Raw genomic sequence first — 21,353 nt, forward strand, 5'->3', positions numbered from 1 at the left:
TTTAGGTGGTTTAGGAGTTCGAAGGGACTACAAACTTGCTGTGAAATATTTCAACTTGGCCTCTCAAGGTGGTCATATCCTTGCATTTTACAATCTAGCACAAATGCATGCTACAGGCACTGGAGTTTTGAGCAACTGTCACATGGCAGTAGAGGTATTATTTTTATTTATGTGAATGTTGATTCATACTAATAATTTAATATTTTTTTCATCAATCTGTTTTAAGACTTCTTGTTATCTCATTAAGAATGTTCCCACCCACTTTCTTCCCCCTTTATTTGAACTATTGAAGGCTGATCTCGAAACACTGAACCTTATAAAGGATATGACTGAGGACTGAGATATGTCGTGCATTGCTGTACTTGAAAAGGCCCGTCCACCCAACAGAATTGAGATCTTAAAACCAAGGTGCCACATGAAAAGTATTGGTGTGAATATTGGTGCCATGTAAAAGGCACTGGTGATGGTGCCATGTAAAAAGTACCCAGTATAGGAAGGGCATCCAGCCATAGAAACCAAGCCAAAACAGACTATGGAACCTACTATGGTCCCTGGCCTTGCCAGTTCCTGTCAAGCTGTCCAACCCATGCCAGCATAGAAAACGGACATTAACTGTTAATGATGATGATGATGATGAAACCAACCATCCCACTAATATGAGTAACATGCTGGAGACAATTTAGGGAAAGTAGTGCTAATATCCCAGAAATCAAAATAGTCCCATCAAACTGAAAGAGAAAGAGGGGTGGTGACTGGTGCAGAGGTTTGGTAAGACAAATATGAAAGGGAAGGTCTGTGTTGCCTGATACTTGTCACTTGATTGGGAGCAGTTTATTTAAATTGCATGTATAAATCAAATCTGGAATAAGATTATGTCCAAAATAATATATCATACTTAAAATTGGTTTAACAAATTGTCTTTGAAAGCTTGAAGAGAAAAGTAAGAAATTTAAATAGCATAAGAGTTGTATACTGTCAAAACCAAAAAGCAAACAGTCACAAGCAAGTGAGTATGGCCTAGTAGCATGCACCATGCTTTCTTGAATCATTTTAGGTGCCTATGTAGTCACAAGAAGACATAGATGCCTTTGATCCAGTGGAAGATTGTAACAGCTGGAGTGAGAAAGGGCTGCACCAGCACTAGGTTGGTACATATTTTCAGTTGAGCTGATTGGAGCAGCAAGTACCTTGCTGGAGCATACAAAATGCTGGTCCAGTTTTGGAATCAACCCAACAATCTTATGATCCTGAGCCTGACACTTTAACCACTAGGTCACATTTAGGCTTCATTAAATGTATACAAGTAAATATTATTAGATGCAGTACCTACTCCACTTGTAAGCAACAAAGTTACTTTTCTGCAGTTTGCAGGATCAGGTACCCGTAGTTTGGAAATTATATATTTGTAGAGATATAGATATCTATGGATATCTATGTCAAGGCATCTTGGGGTACTGAGACAAGCTTTTGCTGATATAGCAGGACAGACTGTATTATGTGTGTATGTTTTTTTCTTTTGTAAAGCATTGCTATCTACAGCTGATTACTTTTACCAAGCTACAATCTTGAGATTGCAGATCCGATATCTATAGTATTGTAAAGTATTTCCTGCTTTTCACCAGCTGAGCAATTTAAATAATAGAACATTTATTATAATGTTCTTAGCAATGTTAACAGAAGACCTAAGAAATATTATGGAAAGAATTTGAACATCTTTCCTTTCTTCCAAAAATATCAATTTTGATGTCACAAAAAAGCAATTAAAATAAACCCAGAGCACTGGACAATGCCTTACAGTATTTGTTCTGGTTCTTTACATTCTGTAATCAAATACCATCGAGATCAATTTTGCCTTTCATGCTTTTGGTGTTAATAAAATAAAGTGCCAGTCAAGTACTGGGGGTGATGTAATCAGCTAAGCTCCCGTCCTTCAAAATTTCTATCTTTGTTGTTGTACCTTGTTTTGATTGATGCAAACCCTACTTTTCTGGGTGTTGTATTGCATCCCTTGATATTGTCTTCAATGTCTTGGGCCCTTGCCACCAATAAAAAAAAATCATCATCATTATTATTATGAAAGCAGTGAGCTAGCAGAATTGTTACTATACTGGACAAAATTCTGCTTAGCTGCATTTCTTCCAGCTGAGTTTAAATTCTGCCAAGGTGAACTTTGCCTTTTATCCTTTCAGGGTTGATAAAATAAGTATCAGTTGAGCACTGGGGTTGACGTAATCAACTAATCCTTTCCTCTTAAAATTGTTTACCTGGTGCCAAAATTAGAAATTATTATTACTATTGCTCAAGGATGTTTCCAATGAAACACTAGGGTTGATGTAATCAACTAGTCCCCTCTCTGCCAAATTGCAGGTCTTGTGCTGTTAATAGAAAGGATTATTTTTATTATTATTAAAGCATTGAGCTGGTAGAATTGTTACTGTGCTGCACACAGTGCTTTGCAGCATTTCTTCCAGCTTTACGTTCTGAGTTCAAATGCCACCGAGAACAACTTTACCTTTCAGTCTTCCAGGGTCAATAAAATAAGTACCAGTTGAACGCTGGGATTGGTGTAATTGACTTAGCCCTCCCATAAAATTGCTAGCCTTGTGCTAAAATATGAAATTATTATTAAGGTGGTGAGCTGGCAGAATCATTACTGTACCAGACAAAATGCTTAGTGGCATTCCGCCTTTATATTCTGAGCTCAAACTCCACTGAAGTTGATTTTGCTTTTCATCTTTTCGGGATCAATAAGTCTCAATCGAGCACTGGAATTGATGTAATCAACTATCCCCCACCCATAAAATTTCAGGCCTTGTGTCTTTAGTAGAAAGGATTATTTTTATTTGTTTATTTTATTTATCAATTGTAAAGACAGTGGAACATTAGACTAAATGCTTTATTGTTTTTGGTTTCAAACTTTCATCTTCTAAGCTTAACTCCTGCTGGGGCTGACTGCCTTTTATCTCTTCAAGATCAATAAAATAATTCTGTGGCTGGTGCTGGGGTTGATTCAATTGACCATATCAATCACCTTTAAATATTTAGTATATTGGGTGAGCAGTAGTGTCCATTGCATTTTAGGTGGTTTAGGAGTTTGAAGGGATTACAAACTTACTATAAAATGCTTTGGGTTTTTTTATATTATTTATTTACCCACCAATTTTTCCATATTAACATTAGCAGAATTCCCTTTTTTTCCTTTTTTTTTTAAATTCTGCAAAATATCACTATTTCTAGTTGTTTTCTTAGTGTTAAGTATTTCTACTTTTTAGTTATTCAAAAATGTAGCAGAACGTGGACGTTGGAGTGAGATGCTGATGGAAGCACATTCATTATATCGAGAGGGTAATGTTGAAGCTGCACTCATCAAATATACTTTTTTGGCTGAGCTTGGTTATGAAGTAGCACAATCCAATGTAGCATATATTTTGGATCAAGGTAATTTTACTGATTTCTATTTATTGCAAAAATTGTCTGAGCATAAAAAGAATTCTAAATTTTGTACTTTGCATGAAAAGCTTGAAATAGCTTTTCAGTGCATTCCAAATATTTCTCTATATGAAATATTTTAATGAATTTCATTTGAAAAGGTTTAAATATCCTATAAATGATTGATGACTTTAAAAGAAAAATTCTAGTGTGAGAATGCTTCGTGAATTTCAGATTTTACTATGAAAGTTTTTAAATTTTAGAATTTTGCATTAAAAGGTATATATGTAGAAGTCATATTCTATTAAAATGAAGAATTCTTGTGACTGAAAGATTTCTTTAGACACCCAGGCATACATGGCATAATAACTAACATGATTGATGCTAACAGAAGTTGAATCTATTACTTCTTAAAACTTTATGACTTATTCTTCCTTGTACCTCAAACTTGAATTACAGAACAAACTGTGCCCTCCTCTAACTCAAGATGATTTTCAAAGAGATTTGCTAATAAACACATCTTGTGGATAAACACTTCCAATTTTAGGAAAAGTTCTATATGATTTTTACAATGAAATTATGCTATAGAAATAATTTCATTTGCTTGAAATATGTGACTTTTTTTATTTTTCATATGCTATGAAATTTTCACTGAACTATAATGCAAATATAAATAATAAAATGAAGTAAAACAGTTATATGTATGTTTTATGAGTTTTAGTTTACTACCACTACTATTGTTTTACATCTGATTTCCATGCTCACATGGCATGGACAAGTCATTGTGATTTGAATCAGTTCTTATTCAGAATAATTTTCTTTCTATATGAGTTGGAGGATGGTTTGCTTTCTATGGTTGGATGTCCTTCCTCATTACAGAATGTATCGAGTTGCTATATCCTCATCAAGCACTGTACAGAGCATCCTGGGAAGATTTATAGCAGCATCAGCATTAGTGAGGTTGTCTTGTGTTTCTGACGATTAGAGATTCCTCACTACCCTATAAAGAAATCATTCACTAAGAGTTATGTGGCTGAGTAGGTAAATAGAAGAGCACCGTGAGCAAGAATATGCTGATCATAACAGAATGATTAGGCTAAGAGGGTGGCAGAGGGATGGCCAGTAATAGAAATAGATACACGATTAGTGAATGCTGTATGTCGGTACCAGGTGGCTGAGGTGACAGGCAAAGTAGAATAGGAGTGATTGTAGGGTGCATGAGCATGCATATCTGCTGTGATCTTCTTATTCATGTTCTTGAGATTGGGCAAGAGAGCTAGTAAATGTGGATGAGAAAGTGGAAGTGAATGTTGCGAAGATGAGGTCAGATAGGTCCTGTGACATCCCTAGTTAGACTGGAAGCGTGGTATAATGATATATACACACATGTATATGTGCCACTCAGACTTCCTCATTACCAATTTAACTATAGTTTCCCCATACCAGCACAATTGGACAGGTCTTCTGCACTGTATGTTGCAGACCTGTATGGGCCTTTAGACTGCATGAGATGCAACAGCTTTAGATTAATCTTCACCACTTCATCCTAAGTTTTCCTCAATTTTTTCCATAGTATCCACTTAATTTCAGCATATGGTACATCTTTATACAGCTGTCCCTTTTCACATGCATCATATTCTTATACTAATGTAGTCCTTTTTCTTGTACACTATATCTGATTCCTTTCATGTTCAGTTTTTCTCTTAGCTCATTTGTACTCCATCATTCATGCACACTAATATTACACATCCTGTGGAGTATACATACTTCATTTCTTTCCAGTGTTTGCAAATTCTCTGCATTCAAGTCCTGCATTTCACTTACATGCAACATTGCATGTCATACACAAGTATCATGTATAATGTTGAGGGAGTAACTCTATGTTGTCAGCTGACATCATAGCTCTCTGAACTTTTCCAACTTGTTTTTACTTTGGCTACTATGCTTTTGGCACACCCACCTACATTACTAATTAGAACACCAAGTTAATAATTCAACTTACATTTAAGGAACCACCTGACATTTGAGAAAAGTTATTTCACGTTTGCTCTTAATATTTGCTGCTCCCATACCTATTTTGTATATAAAATCAACTCTCTTCATTATCCTGCCTGTGATCCTATTACACCTCTTCTATGTTTATTTTTTTTTATATCGGGCACACTGTATGGAATTTTTAGCTACACCTTGTCTACATATTGAGCCTGGCCATTTTCCCTATCTTCTCTTCTACACAGTAATACTTACATCTTTGTTAAGCTTACTTTGAGGCTCACAACTGTAGGTTTTGCTTCCATGGCTGAAATATTTTCTCCAATCTTACTAAAATTCAATTATAAGAACTGGTTCATCAGCACTCAGGAGTTGCTACAAGCAACTAGTCTTAAAACTCCTCTGTAATTGCTAAGGGGACTATAAGGAACAGGAAAGGGATGAGAAACGAGTCCTAACTTTCACTTTATTCTGTATATAGCTTGTACAGCTCTCCCAAACCATTTGTCTGCTCCAAAATTCTTTAGTGTGGAACTCTGTCAAAGATCTTCTCAAAGTTGACACATACCAGGTATAAAGGCTAACTTTGCAACTGTTTTCTTCGAAAGATGGCATCAGTAGTATTCTTTTCTTGGCTAATTCTCTTCTTAATCATTCCATAACTTTCATAACCTGGTCTGACATTTTAACATCTCTTTACTTTCTTCTCTCTAGTGCATCTCCTTTGCTCTTGCAGCAGTTGATACTGCTGCTCTGCCAGTAACTGGATATGATCCCCTTCTGTGATACTTGATTTACTATGTGGGTACTAGCCCATGTCTTAGAAACATTTTAAGCATTTCAGTGATAATTTTTGATGGACTGAATGCCTCTTGTGCTTTCAAATCTGCAGTTGTTTTATCCACCATATTACTGTGAACATGAAAAGCACCCAGCACACTCTGTAAAGAGGTTGGCATTCAGAGGGATATCAGCCATAGAAACCATGGCAAATCAGACCGGAGTCTGGTGCAGCTCCCCAGCTTGCCAGCTCTGGTTAAATCATCCAGCCCATGCCAGCATTGGACAACAGACATTAAATGATGATGATGAATGGCTAGTCTCTTTCTGTACCTTTTACTTGAGGCAGACTTTCTTTCTCCTATACTTTCCCTCATTCAACAACTCTTCGCTGTAAGAGTAAGAGCACAATTAATCATTCCATACACACTTCAACAATGTTTTGATTTTTTTCTCATAAATTCCCTTACAGTTTGGAATACCTTACACCTCTGATCTTTACTTTTGTCTTCTCATTTTAGTATGTCTGGCACCTAGCCATTTCTCTTTGCTGCCCCTTTTCTTCCAATTTTTCCAGGCCAATCTCTTACCCTTCATGACTCTATAAAGCTATTCCACCACCATATCACTCTTTTTTGGTTGGGACTTAGCACCTACTACAAAATTGCTTTGGCACCTTCAGTAGGTTGTCTTGTAGAAATTCCAGCTGTGTTTTATGCTATAATTTTCTCTCTTCCTTTATCTTGTCCTATGCATCAATTAGTGTATCTCTGGACCTACTGCTGGTTGTTAGCTCTGCCAACTTGCATGTCCTCTGTCTCCAGATAGCTGCCTCTTGGTATATTGAGCTCTTATTCTCAAGTCACTAATCATTAGTCTCTTCTTCACCAGGGATAGACCTAGTATTCACTCTTTATTCCTTTTCCTGGTGAGTGCAAAGTCTATCTGGCTTGTGTTTCTCCAATTAGTAGATGCTTAGCTAGCTAGCTGCTTTCTTAAAGTTAGTGTTGCTGCATGGTAGTGAGGTTGCTGCCATTAATTTTTAAGGTAATCTGCAGAAAGATTTTATGAAAATGATCCTGTTTCTCAGTCAGATCTGGCTGTAGTGCAGTAAGCAGAGAAAAATGTTGCTATGTTATACCTTAGGCCATCACAAACTCTACAAACCACAGTTACCTCATCTATCCATTTCCCTGTTAGCAATATGTCTAATCTACCTATCTTCTGTTACCCTCAGTTGATTTATTTTTCATTCTTCATGGTAAAATGCCATGAGGAATGAAAGATAAAGTCTGAAGAATTAGTGGCAACTTAAAAATTTGTTATTCTGAATATATAGTATCTGACTAATTTAGGACCATAGGTATAATCATTTAAGCATACCTCCTCTCCCAAAATCGGTAAGATTAGGTTGAAGTGATGTACAATTTTAAGGATGAAATATTGGAAGTCTGGGCCTTAGAAAGTAAAATAATGTGAGCATGTAAAATGAGTGGAACAGTGCCCATTATTATAATGGAATAAAATAGTGCAAATTGCTCCATTACTTGTTAAGTTTGGAGACTGTGGCCGTGAGTTTGTTTATCAGATTATTGTACTTTCTCTTGTGGCTGTAGATGAAAACTTTAGGGAATTATGTTTTTGTAGCTGACTGTCTGTGAAGGACAGTTTGGTATGTGTCACAATAAGATGCTATAGAGTAAAAATAGATAGAGTATGGTGAAATTCATTCCCTTCTAAACACACTTAGTAAGTGTTAGAAATTTTAATAATCGAATAATGTTTGTTTTTTGAAGGTGAAAGTATGATGTTTTTAAAGCAAGAAACCAATAAACGTGCTCTCTTGCAGTGGACTCGAGCTGCTTCCCAAGGTAAATTATATTTATACTAACATTTGCCAGATTAAATTCTTATGTTCTGAATGAAAATTCAGCCATTTTGATTAGATGAAATAAATATCAGTCATATGTGTCCATTGACTATGTCACCACCTCTCTGAAATATTCTTATTGCATGCTGTGATAAACATTTGGTGTTTATGCTAATAATAAACCATGGTTGAAGCTTTATTGTATCTGATTTTCAATATAAATTCCATCAGGACTCATTACAATTTAAAATAACTTCTGGGCTATTTTTGTTGTACAAGAATTTTAAAAAATATTGTTTTGTAGATAGAAGAAAATTTACGGAAGTATCTTTTTATAATCTTTGGTCCCAATACCAAATTGAAATTGATGTATAATTTATATACAACTTATCTTGGAAAATATTTTTAAATATGGTAATAATGATTTTAAATTTTGGCACAAGACTAGCAACTTCAGGAGCAGGGATAAAATGATTACTTTGACCCTAGTGTTCAACTGGAATGAAAGGAAAGTTGACTGGGGTAGAATTTGAACTCAGAACATAAAGACGGAGGAAATACTGCTTAGCGTTTTTCCCAGCATGCTAACGATCCTGCCAGCTTGCCACCTTTATATATGGTAATATAATAATTTATAGTAGTAGTTCTGTATTTTCTTTTTAACATAACAAGCAGAGGCATGACTGTATAGGTAAAAAGTTTGAATCACGACCATGTGGTTCAAGGTTTGAGTCCACTGAATACCTTGGGCAAGCATTTTCCACTATAAGCCTTCTGAGTAAAGTTTAGAAGGAAACTGTGCAAAAGCCTGTTGGGGTGTCTTGAATGACCATGGGATTACACCTAGAAAGTTCCCCTCCAAGGCACAAGTCCAGTGGTCACTTACCTCATAATTGTGAGCCTGACACTCTAATCAATGAGCCATAAGTAGATGAAAATTACTGAATCAATTAACTTAATTAAAATCCTTGAAAGCAATGTCTTTGAATGGCAACAGTTCGTTAATGGAACTGAATAAGCTATTTTAGTGTAAAGTAAATTGTTGCAGATTATAGATTTTTGAATGTGTATTACGATCTAAGAATAATGTTGTTTTCCAGGATCTACAATTGCTCGGGTGAAAATGGGAGATTATCATTATTATGGATTTGGCACATCTGTAGATTACGAAGTGGCAGCTAGTCATTATCGCGTTGCATCAGAACAACACCACAATGCACAAGCAATGTTCAACCTTGGTTACATGCATGAGAAGGGGCTTGGTATGAAACAGGTAAAAACCATTTCAAATTTTGTTTATTTTATTGATGTCTCACTTCTATTATTTCTTCATAAAAAGGTGGATTTTTTTTTTTTCGTTTTAAAATAATGCCTCGTATTATTACTAAAGAAATTACTAGAATTGATTTTCATTTCTTTTATGTGTTACTAGGATGTTCATCTTGCTAAACGTTTTTATGATATGGCTGCTGAAACAAGTACTGAAGCACAGGTTCCAGTAACACTTGCCCTCCTGAAGTTAGGACTTTTTTATGGTGTTGATGTGTTTAGTAAAGAAGTAAGTTTTTCTCTTAATAACCAATCCAAAACTGTTTCTTTTATAAGGTCATTAAGAATGAAATGTCTGATTTTGAACTGAAAGTTTATTTTACTTTATCTCAACAAAAAGCAATGCAGTTAATCAAAGTATGCACCTAAATTATCAACACAGTTTTGCCATTTTAATGGCAGCTTATTTATGCCAGTAGCAAAGAATTCTGGAGAGCAAGAGGTGATGAAAGGCTGTTTTTGTATCTTCTTCAAATTTGAAGTTTTTTCCATGCGAAAAGTTGACTAATGCCTGGAAAACATGATAGTCAGTTGATACAAGGTCTGATGAATATGGTGGATGATAGAGTACTTCCAAGTTCACTTGCTGTAAATTGAGTAGTGTTCTTTGTGCAACATGTGGTTGAGCATTGTCTTGCAAGAGAATTGGCCTGTCTCTATTGACCAATCTCGGTTGTTTAATTGCAAGTTCACTCATCATTTCATCTCATTGGTTGATGTATACATCCGCTGTAATTGACTTGCCAGGTCTCAGGAAGCTGCAGTGGCTGACACCAGCGCTGGACCACCAAACAGACACCATTAGCTTTTTTTGGTGACTATTCTTTTTTGGATTGTGTTTTAGTACTTCATCCCTATCCAACCACCATGCAGAATGCTTGGTATTGTTGAAAATAATCCATTTTTCATCACATGCAACAACATGATGCAAAAATGGTTTGCTTTTATGCTGTGACAGCAAAGAACAGCAAATTTCAAGATAACGTCATTTGATGCTCATTCAGTTCATGTGGTACCCACTTGTCCAGTTTCTTTACCTTGCCGATTTGTTTCAGATGGTCCAATACAGTTGGAATCGAAACATCAAACCTTGCTGCTAACTCATGCATAGTCTGAGATGTATCCGCTTCCACTACAGTTTCCAGCTCATCATTATCCATCCTGGTCTCAAGTCTACCATGGGGCTGATTTTCAAGAGTAAAGTCACCAGACTGGACCTTCTCAAACCATCGAAGTACAGTGTGCTTATTTGCCACATCTTCACCAAACACCTCATTGATGTTTTGAGCTGTCTGGGATGCATTGGTTCCATGATGGGACTCAAATTCATAAACAACACGAATTTTTGATCTAACCATGGGTTCACAAAACTTGATTTACAAGAGAAAGCTTACAATATAATCAGAAACCATGAATTGCATTTCGAAAAGTGGTGATGTAACTCTTCAATGTTGTAAAACAAAGAATTATCAGGCTAAAACATTAGAGTTAACAACTGTCAAACTTGGTGCATAAGAAAATTGGACATTTCATTCTTAATGACCGGATAGTAGATTCAGAATGATTATTTTTCTTCTGTTTCCTTTCCATTTATATGTTTTTTTCATTTTGAGTGTTAACAAGAAATGTAAAATTGTTGAGATTCTTGTTTTTAAATTTTGTTCATATGTACTAGATTATGAAAGCATTTATACAATTTATTTTCAAAGGACACTGTTAAGTGCTTTTATGGGATAGAATATTTATTCATTTACATGTTTCAGTCATTTGACTATGGCCATGCTGGAGCATCACCTTAAAGGGTTTTAGACAAAGAAATCGTCCCCAGGACTTATTCCTTTGTAAGCCTAGTACTTATTCTATCAGTCTCTTTTGCTGAATCACTAAGTTGCGGGCATATAAATGCACCAACATCAGTTGTCAAGCGATGGTGGAGGAGACAAACACACACACAAATATATATATATATACGATGGGCTTCTTTTGGTTTCTGTCTACCAAATCCACTCACAAAGATTTGGTCAGCCTGAGGCTATAGAAGGCACTTGCCCAAGTTGCCACTTAGTGGGACTGAGCCTGGAACCATGTGGCAGGGAAGCAAGCTTGATCACAAGTTTTCAATTGCATCATCAAAACCATCATTTTAATCCTTTAGCATTCAGATTACTTTGTCATTATAGCCAGGAGATAACAATTTACTCAAAGTAGCCACCTTTAGCTTCCATTGTGGCCTCAAGACAGCTCCAGAACCTGGTGCATGTGTTCCTCACTGTGTCCATAGCAAGATCTTCAAACACCTTGATCTTGGCTACCAGCTCATGTTGCAGGCAGAGTGGCCAGTGTCTTTCAACCACACCCCACATAGTAATCCATGGGATTACAATCGGGAGGCTAGAAATTGGGGGTTGGTGAAGTTGTAGAAATTCTCTGGCCACTTGTGACTCTTTCTGGAGGTATGGTAAAGGAGCCAAATCCTGCTGCCACACCTATGTTCTCCCAGCTGCTTAATAGAGTGTAAGGCTCTGTTCAAAGATACGGGGTGGCATGACATCACTCTCACTAGTGACACACCGAAACACCATCACAGTTTTGGGAAAGTTAGTTTTTATGATGTCTATGTTACATCTTACAGCCTTTATAGAGCATAGAGCAGCAGTCATGATGTCTGCATTTTGATGCCCAGCACAAATCTTCATGATAGAGGCAACACTTTTCCAGTATTGAGATGGCTTCCTGTCTTCCATATCAACTAACCTTTTCTCAATTACAACTTTAATCTTTATGCAGTTTGCCAATACACCAAACTGTTCCTTAAAAAAAAAGGAGACAAATAAAAATCATCAAATTAGCCTGAATATCTTATATATGTATATATATAATGTGTGTGTGTATATATATATATGTATATAATGTGTATGTATTTGTGTCTCCTTATCTTGACATCTTGTGATCGCTGTCATACAAGTAGTGTCCTTCATTTCCAGTCTTCTGTAAAAACAAGTTCAGCCAGGGGGAAGTATTATCTGGTTTGGAAATAGGAATTGGTAACAGGAAAGACATTCAGTTGTAGAAAATCTGCCTGATGCAAATATGGAAAAACAAATGACTAAATTTGATACTTTGACATGCTAATCTCTTTAATATACAATAACAGAATGTAATTTATCTTATCCTTCTTAAAAGTTTCTTTCTTTCTCATTGCAGATGGAATTCTACAAGGATTTTCTAAAAAAACTAAATCCTCAATTGTATTTAGGCCCAGACTGGGATCTTTATGTAATAACATTTCTTGCTGTTTTACTAGGGCTGGTCATTTTGTTACGACGACAAATGGGACAAGCAGCATAACGTTGCTTTTGCTCACGTCTTTTCTATATGATGGACAAAATTTATTTGAGGATATTGTAAATATATGTGTAAATAAATTTTTCGATAAAGTTTATTGTATTCTTTTTAAAGAAAATATTCATTGTTGTTTTTAAAATGTAGTATAGTCGCAAAGTAGGTAAGAGGTAAATATGTTTAAAATTTGACAGTATAAAATTATGAGTTTAATCTATTTTATAGTCATTGAATGCAATACATTCATCATCATCTAACATCCATTTTCCATGCTGGCATGGGTTGGACAGCTTAACAGGAACTGGCAAGGCCAAGGGCTGCACCAGATTATATAAGTCTGTTTTGACTTGGTTTCTGTGGCTGGATGCCTGCCCTTCCTAATGCTAACCACTTTACAGAGAGTACTGGGTGCTTTTTACATCGCACCTTGGTCTTAAGATCTCAATTCTGTTGTGGTGGGCAGGTTTTCTTGAGTACAGCAATGTGCCACATATCTTGGTCTTTTGCCATCTCCTTCACAAGGTTCAGTATTTTGAGATCAGCTTTCAGTACTTCATCCCATATCCTCTTGGGTCTCTCTCTTCCACATTACTTCACTATTCAGAAAATAAGTACTTATTTGACTGAGAGTATAAAACTTATCTCAAAAATTCATAGAGATGCTTGAACTTTTGCACCGAGTATGGGTAGATATGGAAAGAAATGAATATTTAAAAATTTTATTTCCATTGATTAATATTTTAAAATTTTGAAAAATTTTCAAACACCAGTGAATATTTTGAGAATAGATTGAAATTTTGTTACAAACGTTTTGTTTTAAAATAGGGGTAAAATTCAGTTTTTAAAAATATTTTACATTTAGAATATTTCCTTTACCACTAATGATATTACTCATTCTACAAATGTATAATAAAATTGAAGAGTTTTTCAAAACATAAAAATAATATTAATATTTGAATACTAATTCCAGAAGACTAACATCTTTTATAATAGATACATCAGTTTGGTCTTTTTAGAGATAATTATTTAATCAGTTCATGTTGTTTTTTAGAAAGGAAAATATATTCAAGAAAACTTATAGAAAATTGAATTAAGAAGCAAAATTATATATCATTTTGAATAAAATGAATTCATCATGGTGTAGTAAACAGAAAAACACCCTGGATGTTATTCAGTAATAGTGGTAGTACAACTGGCATTTCAGTATGATTGGCAGCATCAGCTATAACAATCTGAAAGATGGAAAAAAAAAAGAAAATAATTTAGGAAAACAAAAAGACTAATTTCTTTTTATGCTTTTAAGTTTCACAAACTTTCATTGACTTTCAGGATTAAAATTACAGTATAAATTTAATAAAAAAATTGTAAAAATGATTAAAAAGTTACTGTCCTCATCTATTATGGTAGATAAAGAAACTAAAGATATGAAGGCAGGAAAAGCTCCTTCTCCATAAGAATCATTGCATTGTCACTGGTATAGTTAATCAGGTTTTACAGAGAGGTGTCATACCCAGATTGGTATACTAGCATTTTAGCCAAATTTTACAAGGAGATGCCTTAGAAGTAATTACAATGTTATCAAATTCTTGGACCAGCTCATGAAAGTTACAGGAAGAGTTATAGCCAAATTAATTAAGAGCAGATTTGGAGTAAATGAGATGCAGTTTGGTTTTGTGTTGAGAAGTATTACTAATGCCATCTTCTTAGACAACTGCAGAAGTATTTGGCCAAAAATAAGCTTGGCATTTGTTGATTAAGAGAAAATCTTCAACAGAGTCCCTTGCTCTGTGATATGGTGGTCACTGAGGAAGTTTAGGATAGAGGGATGCTTTGTAAGAGCCATACAAGTCATGTACAAGGATACTGTTAGAAAGGTGAGAGTTAGCAACAAATTTAGTGTACATGCAGGAGTTCACTAAGGCCTGGTTCTCAGCCTCCTATGTGTCTTAGTCCTTCAGGCTATATCAGACTAGTTGCTAGTGGGAACTACTAAATGCTGATGACCTTGTTCTTATAACAGAATCTGTATTATAATAATGAAAGAAACTCCAGGGGTGGAAGCAAAAGCTGGAATCAAAAGTTCTTAAAATTAATGGGTTATGGTCTTGTCACCTGCATTGTAAATCAGGTAGTTCATGAAGGAGTCATATCCAATGACTGATGTAGCAGCATCATAGTCAACTGCTACAAAGCTAAAAGTGATGCTTTAGATAGAAATAACTACAGGGATATCAAATTATTGGATCAGGTGATGAAAGTTACAAATAGGGTCATAGAGTACTAATTAGGGAGAGAGTTAACCCAGATGAGATGCAGTTTGGCTTTGTGCAAGGCCGAAGCACCACTGATGCTATATTTCTGGTAAGGCAACTGCAGGAGAAATACTAAACCAAAGATAAACCTCTGTACTTGGCTTTTGTTGACTCGGAGAAAGCCTTTGACAGGGTCCCTCAATCCCTTATCTTGTGGTCAATGCAGAAACTGGTGATGGATGAGTGGTTGGTAAGAGCTGTACAAGCCCTGTATAGAGATGCTGTCAGTAAGGTAAGGGTTAGCAACGAGTATAGTGAAGAATTCCAGGTAGAAGTAGAGGGTTCACCAAGAATCAGTCCTCAGACCCCTCTTATTCATCATAGTCCTCCAACCAATAACAGAGGAGTTCAAGACAGGGTGCCCCTGGGAGCTCCTCTATGCTGATGACCTTGCTCTAATAGCTGAGTCACTACCAGAACTAGACTCCTTCAGGTAGATGGCCCTGCTCGATCTATAGAAAAAGCATGGGTAGAAACTCCATACGATGTACCCGGTGTAAGCTATGGACACATAAAAGATGCAGCAATATCAAAGGAAGGTTAACCAGGAAGATAGTTCTTTTGTGTGGCAGATTCACACAGTAATAAATGCTGAAGATGTACAGAAAACAGACTTCATCACATGCCAGAGGAAAAAACTAGAAGTAGTTGATAGCTTCCGCTACTTAGGCGACCAAGTCTGTAGTGGGGGTGGATACTCTGAGAGTGTAGCAGCTAGAATAAGAATAGCTTGGGCAAAATTCAGGGAGCTCCTACCACTGCTGGAAACTAAGGGCCTCTCGCTCAGAATGAAAGGTAAGCTGTATGATGCATGTGCGCGAACTTCCATACTATATAGCAGTGAAACATGGGTCATGACTGCTGAGGACATGCGTTGGCTTGAAAGAAATGAAGCTAGTATGATCCGCTGGATCTGTAATGTCAGTGTGCATACGCGACAGAGCGTGAGTGCCCTGAGAGAAAAGTTGGACATAAGGAGCATCAAATGTGGTGTACAAGAGAGAGCCAACTGCCTTGGTATGGTCATGTGTTACATATGGAAGAGGACAGCTGTGTGAGGAAGTGCCACACTCTAACTGTGAAAGAGGTTGACCCAGGAAGACATGAGATGAGGTGGTGAAGCATGACTTTTGAACATTGGGCCTCACAGAGGCAGTGATAGGAGTCCTAGACCTTTGGAGATATGCTGTGATTGAGAAGACCTGGCAACTAAAGTGAGATCATAGCCATGGCCAATGTCAATGTTGCATGTCTGGCTCATTTAAATGTACCCTTGATGCATTGGGCAATATGATATGCTTGAGAAGACCTGTTGAGTCAAGTAAAACCAAAATTGTAGCTGTGGCCAGTGCCCCCTGACTGGCTCCTGTGCTGGTGACATGTAAAAAGTACCATCCGAATGTGGTTGAAGCCAGTGCCCCCTGATTAGCTCTCATGCCAGTGGCACATAAAAAGCACTGTCTGAATATGATCGATGCCAGGGTCGGCTGACTGGCTCCCATGCTGGTGGCACGTAAATATCACTATCTGAACGTGATCAATACCATGGTTGCCTGACTGGCTCCTGTGCTAGTGGTATATAAAAAGTACCCACTACACTTTCGGAGTAGTTGGCATTAGGAAGGGCATCCAGCTGTAGAAACATTGCCAGATTAGACTGGAGCCTGGTGCAGCCGCTGGCTTTTCAGGCCTCAGTCGAACCATCCAACCCATGCCAGCATGGAAAACGGACGTTAAATGATGATGATGATGATGATTAATGAAGACCAAGTTCTTAGTAAGCAGGGAAATAGACAGGACTTTCCTTGATATGTAGAAAAGGTGTAGGTAGAAATTCTATATGGTCTACCCAGTGCAAGTTATGGACACACAAGAGATGCATTGGAATCACAGGGAGGTTAAATGGAGAAAGTAGACATTACATGTAGCAGATGTGCAGGAGCAATAAACACTTAAAATACAAAGGAAATAAGATTCTTTTGGAATGCTTAGTAAGTTCCCTTGAGGCAACAGAGAGTTACTAAATGACAAAATTAGCAGTGGAAGAAGGATTTCTGAAAGAGTTACTGGAATGAGAAGGGGATGGAAAAAGTTCAGAGCTATTATGCCTATTAGTAATGAAATGTCTCAGAGTGAAAAAGCAAATTATATGATGCTTGTGTATGAACAGCAATGCTAGTGAGATGTAGGTCCTGAATGCAGAGGACCTATGAAGATTAAAAAGGAATGAACTAGATAGAACGCTCCATTGGATGTTCAATGTCATTGTGTGTGTATGACAAAATGCAAATATAATAAAAGAAAAATTGGATACTTAATTCTTTCAGATCAAAATAATATAAGAATTATTGCATTGCATTTTTCCTTATTGAGTATATAAACCTACCATTTTCTTTTTGTTTAATTTCTTGAATAACATTCGGATTGTTGTCACAATGTTGCAAAAAATTATATGGGAATTTGCCAATATATTTTCTTTGAACTTATTTGTTTCCAATGATACATCAATTCCAGTAGCTTTTAGCTCTTTCACAGTCGCCATGTAATTTTGAAACAAACTATTCTTCCACAATAGATGTTCATGAAGATATGTGAGATCATCTTGTGAATTGATTGTAACATTTAATTGCCAGTATTTTTCAAAATAGTTGTCTTCTGTTTTTTCATCTGCTACTCTCATGATACAGTTTTTTAATATCTGCTGAATTTTCAATTGATCTGGAAATGTAAAGGAAATGTTAAAGTTTAACTGTGTAAAACATGTTTCCATTATATACAAATGTTTTTCTTTTAGAGAATGTGAAAAACTGAGACTTGTGATACTCATGACTTTCTAAAAAAAAAACAAATACTAGTATCCTCAAGAAAATAAGTATAATCAAAAATTAAAAACCATCTATCTTTGTCTTATATGTGTTATCAACAAAATATTTAAATTTTCTCAAAGTGGATAGAATACATAGAAGTGGAACACCCAGAAAGACATGGTATGAAGTACTGAAGAATGACTTCAGGACACTGAACCTTTCAGGTGAGATGACAAAGGACCAAGATGCCTGGCACCTTGCTGTACTCAAGAAGACCCATACTCTGCAACAGAAGCACTTATGGTGGTACCATGTAAAAGTGCCTGTGCATTTCTACATAAAAGCATCGAGCACACTCTGTAAAGTGGTTGGTATTAGGAAGTGCATCCAGCTGTAGAAACCGTGCATAATCAGACTGGAGTCTGGTGCAGCACCGCCACTTGCCAGCTCTGGTCAAACTGTCCAACCCATGCCAGCATGGACAACAGATGTTAAATGATAATGTTCATAAACCCTTAAATATATGATGAGGTGCAGTTGCACAGGTAGAAATTGAAACAATAGCATTGTTATAAGGTGAAAGAATCACTTTATTGTAAGTTAAAAACCACAGCTTTCACTGTCAGTTTATCATTTTTGAACTAAAAAATAAATAAAACAATCACATGTACAATATTGTCTCAAATACCAAAATGTATAATACATTTAAGGCAAACTCTGAAGAGACCACATTCAATTAGCAGAAGAATGTGATGCTATATATTAATGTAACATAAGCAATAAATAGAGAATTGTAATGATTTTAAAGGAATGGGTTGAATATGAAAAATGTTAATTTATTAAGAAAAGTTAACAGTAGTTTGAATGGATATGTAATTTTCCTTTGACACCTAGTAGTAATCGTGGCACTCTGTCAGTTATGATGAGGGTTCCAGTTGATCCGATCAACTGAATAGCCTGCTCGTGAAATTAATGTGCAAGTGGTTGAGCACTCCACAGACACATGTACTCTTAACTTAGTTCTCGGGGAGATTTAATGTGACACAGAGTGCGACAAGGCTGGCCCTTTGAAATACAGGTACAACAGAAACAGGAAGAAAGAATGAGAGAAAGTTGTAGTGGGAGAATACAGCAGGGTTCGCCACCACACCCTGCTGGAGTCACATGGAGCTTTAGGTGTTTTCACTCAATAAACACTCACAATGCCCAGTCTGGGAATCAAAACCGCAATCCTATGACCACGAGTCTACTGCTCTAACCACTGGGCCATTGCACCTCCACTGTAACATATTCATAAAGATGAGATTATATATGGTATATAAAGTAGAACTGCCTTCAGAGAAGTGTTTCTCCTTGTCTTCACAAAAAAAAAAAAAATTAATTATAGTTAATAATCACCATGTCCATTGCAATCAACTATTATTTGTAATGTAGACTGTGATTGTGATTACAAAACTGTCAAGCAGAGTACTTACTTGCTATTGCATCTAGTGTAGAGTCTTCCTTAGAACAAACAATAATTTGATATTTTTCAGTTTTCATTCTGTCATCATTACTGGCTAAAGATAACCATTTTACCAATTCGCTAATGCGAACACCATTTGTTGGATATTCATATTTTTCAATTTGCTCAGGAAAGATTTGCTCAACTGAAAAGTATTTTGAAAATACATTAATAAACGAGTAATAAATATTAAGGAAACCCCCACTCAACTGGGTGGGGTTATAGTAGAAAGGAAGGTGGCGTTATGCCAAGTGTTGAGAGATAAGAGGGAAGTTGAGAGATAGAAGGGCAGAAATGATAAATAGCTACTTCACATTATACTGGTACAGGTGAGAGTAGCTGGAATGAAGATAATGAGGGTGATGAGGTGTCAGAGCACACTTTCAAGGTACAAGAAGGTGGGTATAAGAGGGGAAATTGAACTGAAGAGGGAAATGTGGATGGTAAGTTCATTAATGTGAGAAGAGAAAGATGATTAGAGATGCAATTTAATAATATACAAGGATGGAAGTGTGGCCAATGATAAAGGTACAAAAAAAGAAAAGAAAAGAAAAAAAGTAGTTCACGCAGAAGTAGGTGATAAGTAGCAGCATAGAAAGAGTGGAGAACAACAATATAATAAACCTGCAATAAAAAAGAAAATAGGGAAAATCTGCAGATAGACAGGAAAATAGGGAGATGATGTGAGTGTAGTAACGCCGTGCGCATGCGTGGAATTAAACAAGCAAGCGTTTCCCGCTCAATTGATTCTCTTTCTCGCTGGCCAGCAATTGAGCATGGATGTGTGTTTAAGCTGTCTCTCTACATCTTTCGGACCTACGCTCGACAGCTCGCTCACATCTATAGAACAACGTCCCAGCACTATGCTCATACACACAGAAGCTGTAACAACAAGAACTAAAGATGTGGTTATATATTTACTACCTAAATAAAGTGTTGTTTAAGTTGATAGTCTGGAGTTCAGCATTCCGTTATATTCTTTAATTTTACAGTAGGAAGTCAGGTATACAATCTAAAGATGTATAACCCATTTTCTACTAAAGTGGTGACCCCCGACGAAGAAAAACGCAGCATGGACTCTGGACTACCAACCTATAACTGGTGAACCCCGACTAAAGAACAAATACGGCCATGGAGACTGAACTACACATTACCAACATCTCCAACCATCGTCAACACGACTCAACAAGAGCGGTTTTTATTCTCGCCTCTGTTAGAGTGGATTTTTCCACTCACGAAAAACAGACAGGAATTACGGCCTGTTTTTATTATGTTCTTATATGTCGCATTCACACTCTCACATTACACATACATCTTTTATGCCACACAATAACTCTTGTTGTTCATTTCACACGGTCGTTTTTTCATCTTGGGTTAAGAAAATTTTTCTTCGAGGTTTTCGCTAATGGTCATACAGAGATTTGTCTGTCGACTGTCTGTAAAAGCGTACCTCTTCAAACACTCATCACCAAACAGTCTTTTCACCACCAGCGTCGTGCGCCAACCAAGATTACCACCGTGACGACAACAATTACTACTATCAATTACAAGCTTTCCCCCCGACGTCGCCAAGTTTCAACAGATCATTACCATTGTCAACATCATTACCACCACACATACAGAACACAGCTATAGCAGTTCCTGCGCCGACGTCTTCATCAATGTACTCTAACTCGGTGTTTTGGGATTTTTCGCAGTCTATACTACAGACACTTTCACTTGTTCTGTGTTTTTTCTCACACACACACTTGTGCACTCATACATTTTCTTTCCTTTCAGGGAAAACAAACACTCAGACTTTTACATCGCGTGATTCCAGTTTCCTGGACAGTTGTCATCACAGTTGTTTTGTCATTGTCATTTCATTTATACGTTGCATGCATGTATTTCACAAGTGTACATTTCATTTCTTTGAATTTTCTTTGTGTGTTTGTACCACATCTTGTGGGTGGTTTTCAGTGGCCATCCTGCCTCAGGCGTTCTAACAG

At 36.6% G+C, this 21,353-nt stretch overlaps 2 protein-coding genes across 6 annotated transcripts in view; one reads left to right on the forward strand and one right to left on the reverse strand.

Annotated features, from left to right (window-relative positions):
• The window catches only part of LOC106882712 (protein sel-1 homolog 1), a 56,021-nt gene extending 43,158 nt beyond the window's left edge, over nt 1–12,863 (forward strand). For all 5 annotated transcript variants that reach the window (XM_014933476.3, XM_089352724.1, XM_014933475.3 and 2 more), the window contains 6 exons: nt 6–154; nt 3,273–3,438; nt 7,998–8,072; nt 9,172–9,344; nt 9,504–9,629; nt 12,605–12,863. In XM_014933476.3, the coding sequence (XP_014788962.1) occupies nt 6–154; nt 3,273–3,438; nt 7,998–8,072; nt 9,172–9,344; nt 9,504–9,629; nt 12,605–12,748 (833 nt within the window). In that variant the 3' untranslated portion in view covers nt 12,749–12,863. The remainder of the gene's footprint in view (nt 1–5; nt 155–3,272; nt 3,439–7,997; nt 8,073–9,171; nt 9,345–9,503; nt 9,630–12,604) is intronic.
• Nucleotides 12,864–13,445: 582 nt separating this feature from the next.
• LOC106882711 (uncharacterized) overlaps nt 13,446–21,353 on the reverse strand; it is an 82,119-nt gene continuing 74,211 nt past the window's right edge. The window contains exons 14-16 of the mRNA XM_014933474.3: nt 19,337–19,510; nt 17,441–17,772; nt 13,446–13,974 (exon numbers count right to left, since the gene is read on the reverse strand). Coding sequence (XP_014788960.2) covers nt 13,876–13,974; nt 17,441–17,772; nt 19,337–19,510 — 605 coding nt within the window. The 3' untranslated portion in view covers nt 13,446–13,875. The remainder of the gene's footprint in view (nt 13,975–17,440; nt 17,773–19,336; nt 19,511–21,353) is intronic.

Source organism: Octopus bimaculoides, chromosome 5 (genome assembly GCF_046866305.1).
Source record: "Octopus bimaculoides isolate indiv1 chromosome 5, ASM4686630v1, whole genome shotgun sequence".
Classification (NCBI taxonomy): domain Eukaryota; kingdom Metazoa; phylum Mollusca; class Cephalopoda; order Octopoda; family Octopodidae; genus Octopus; species Octopus bimaculoides.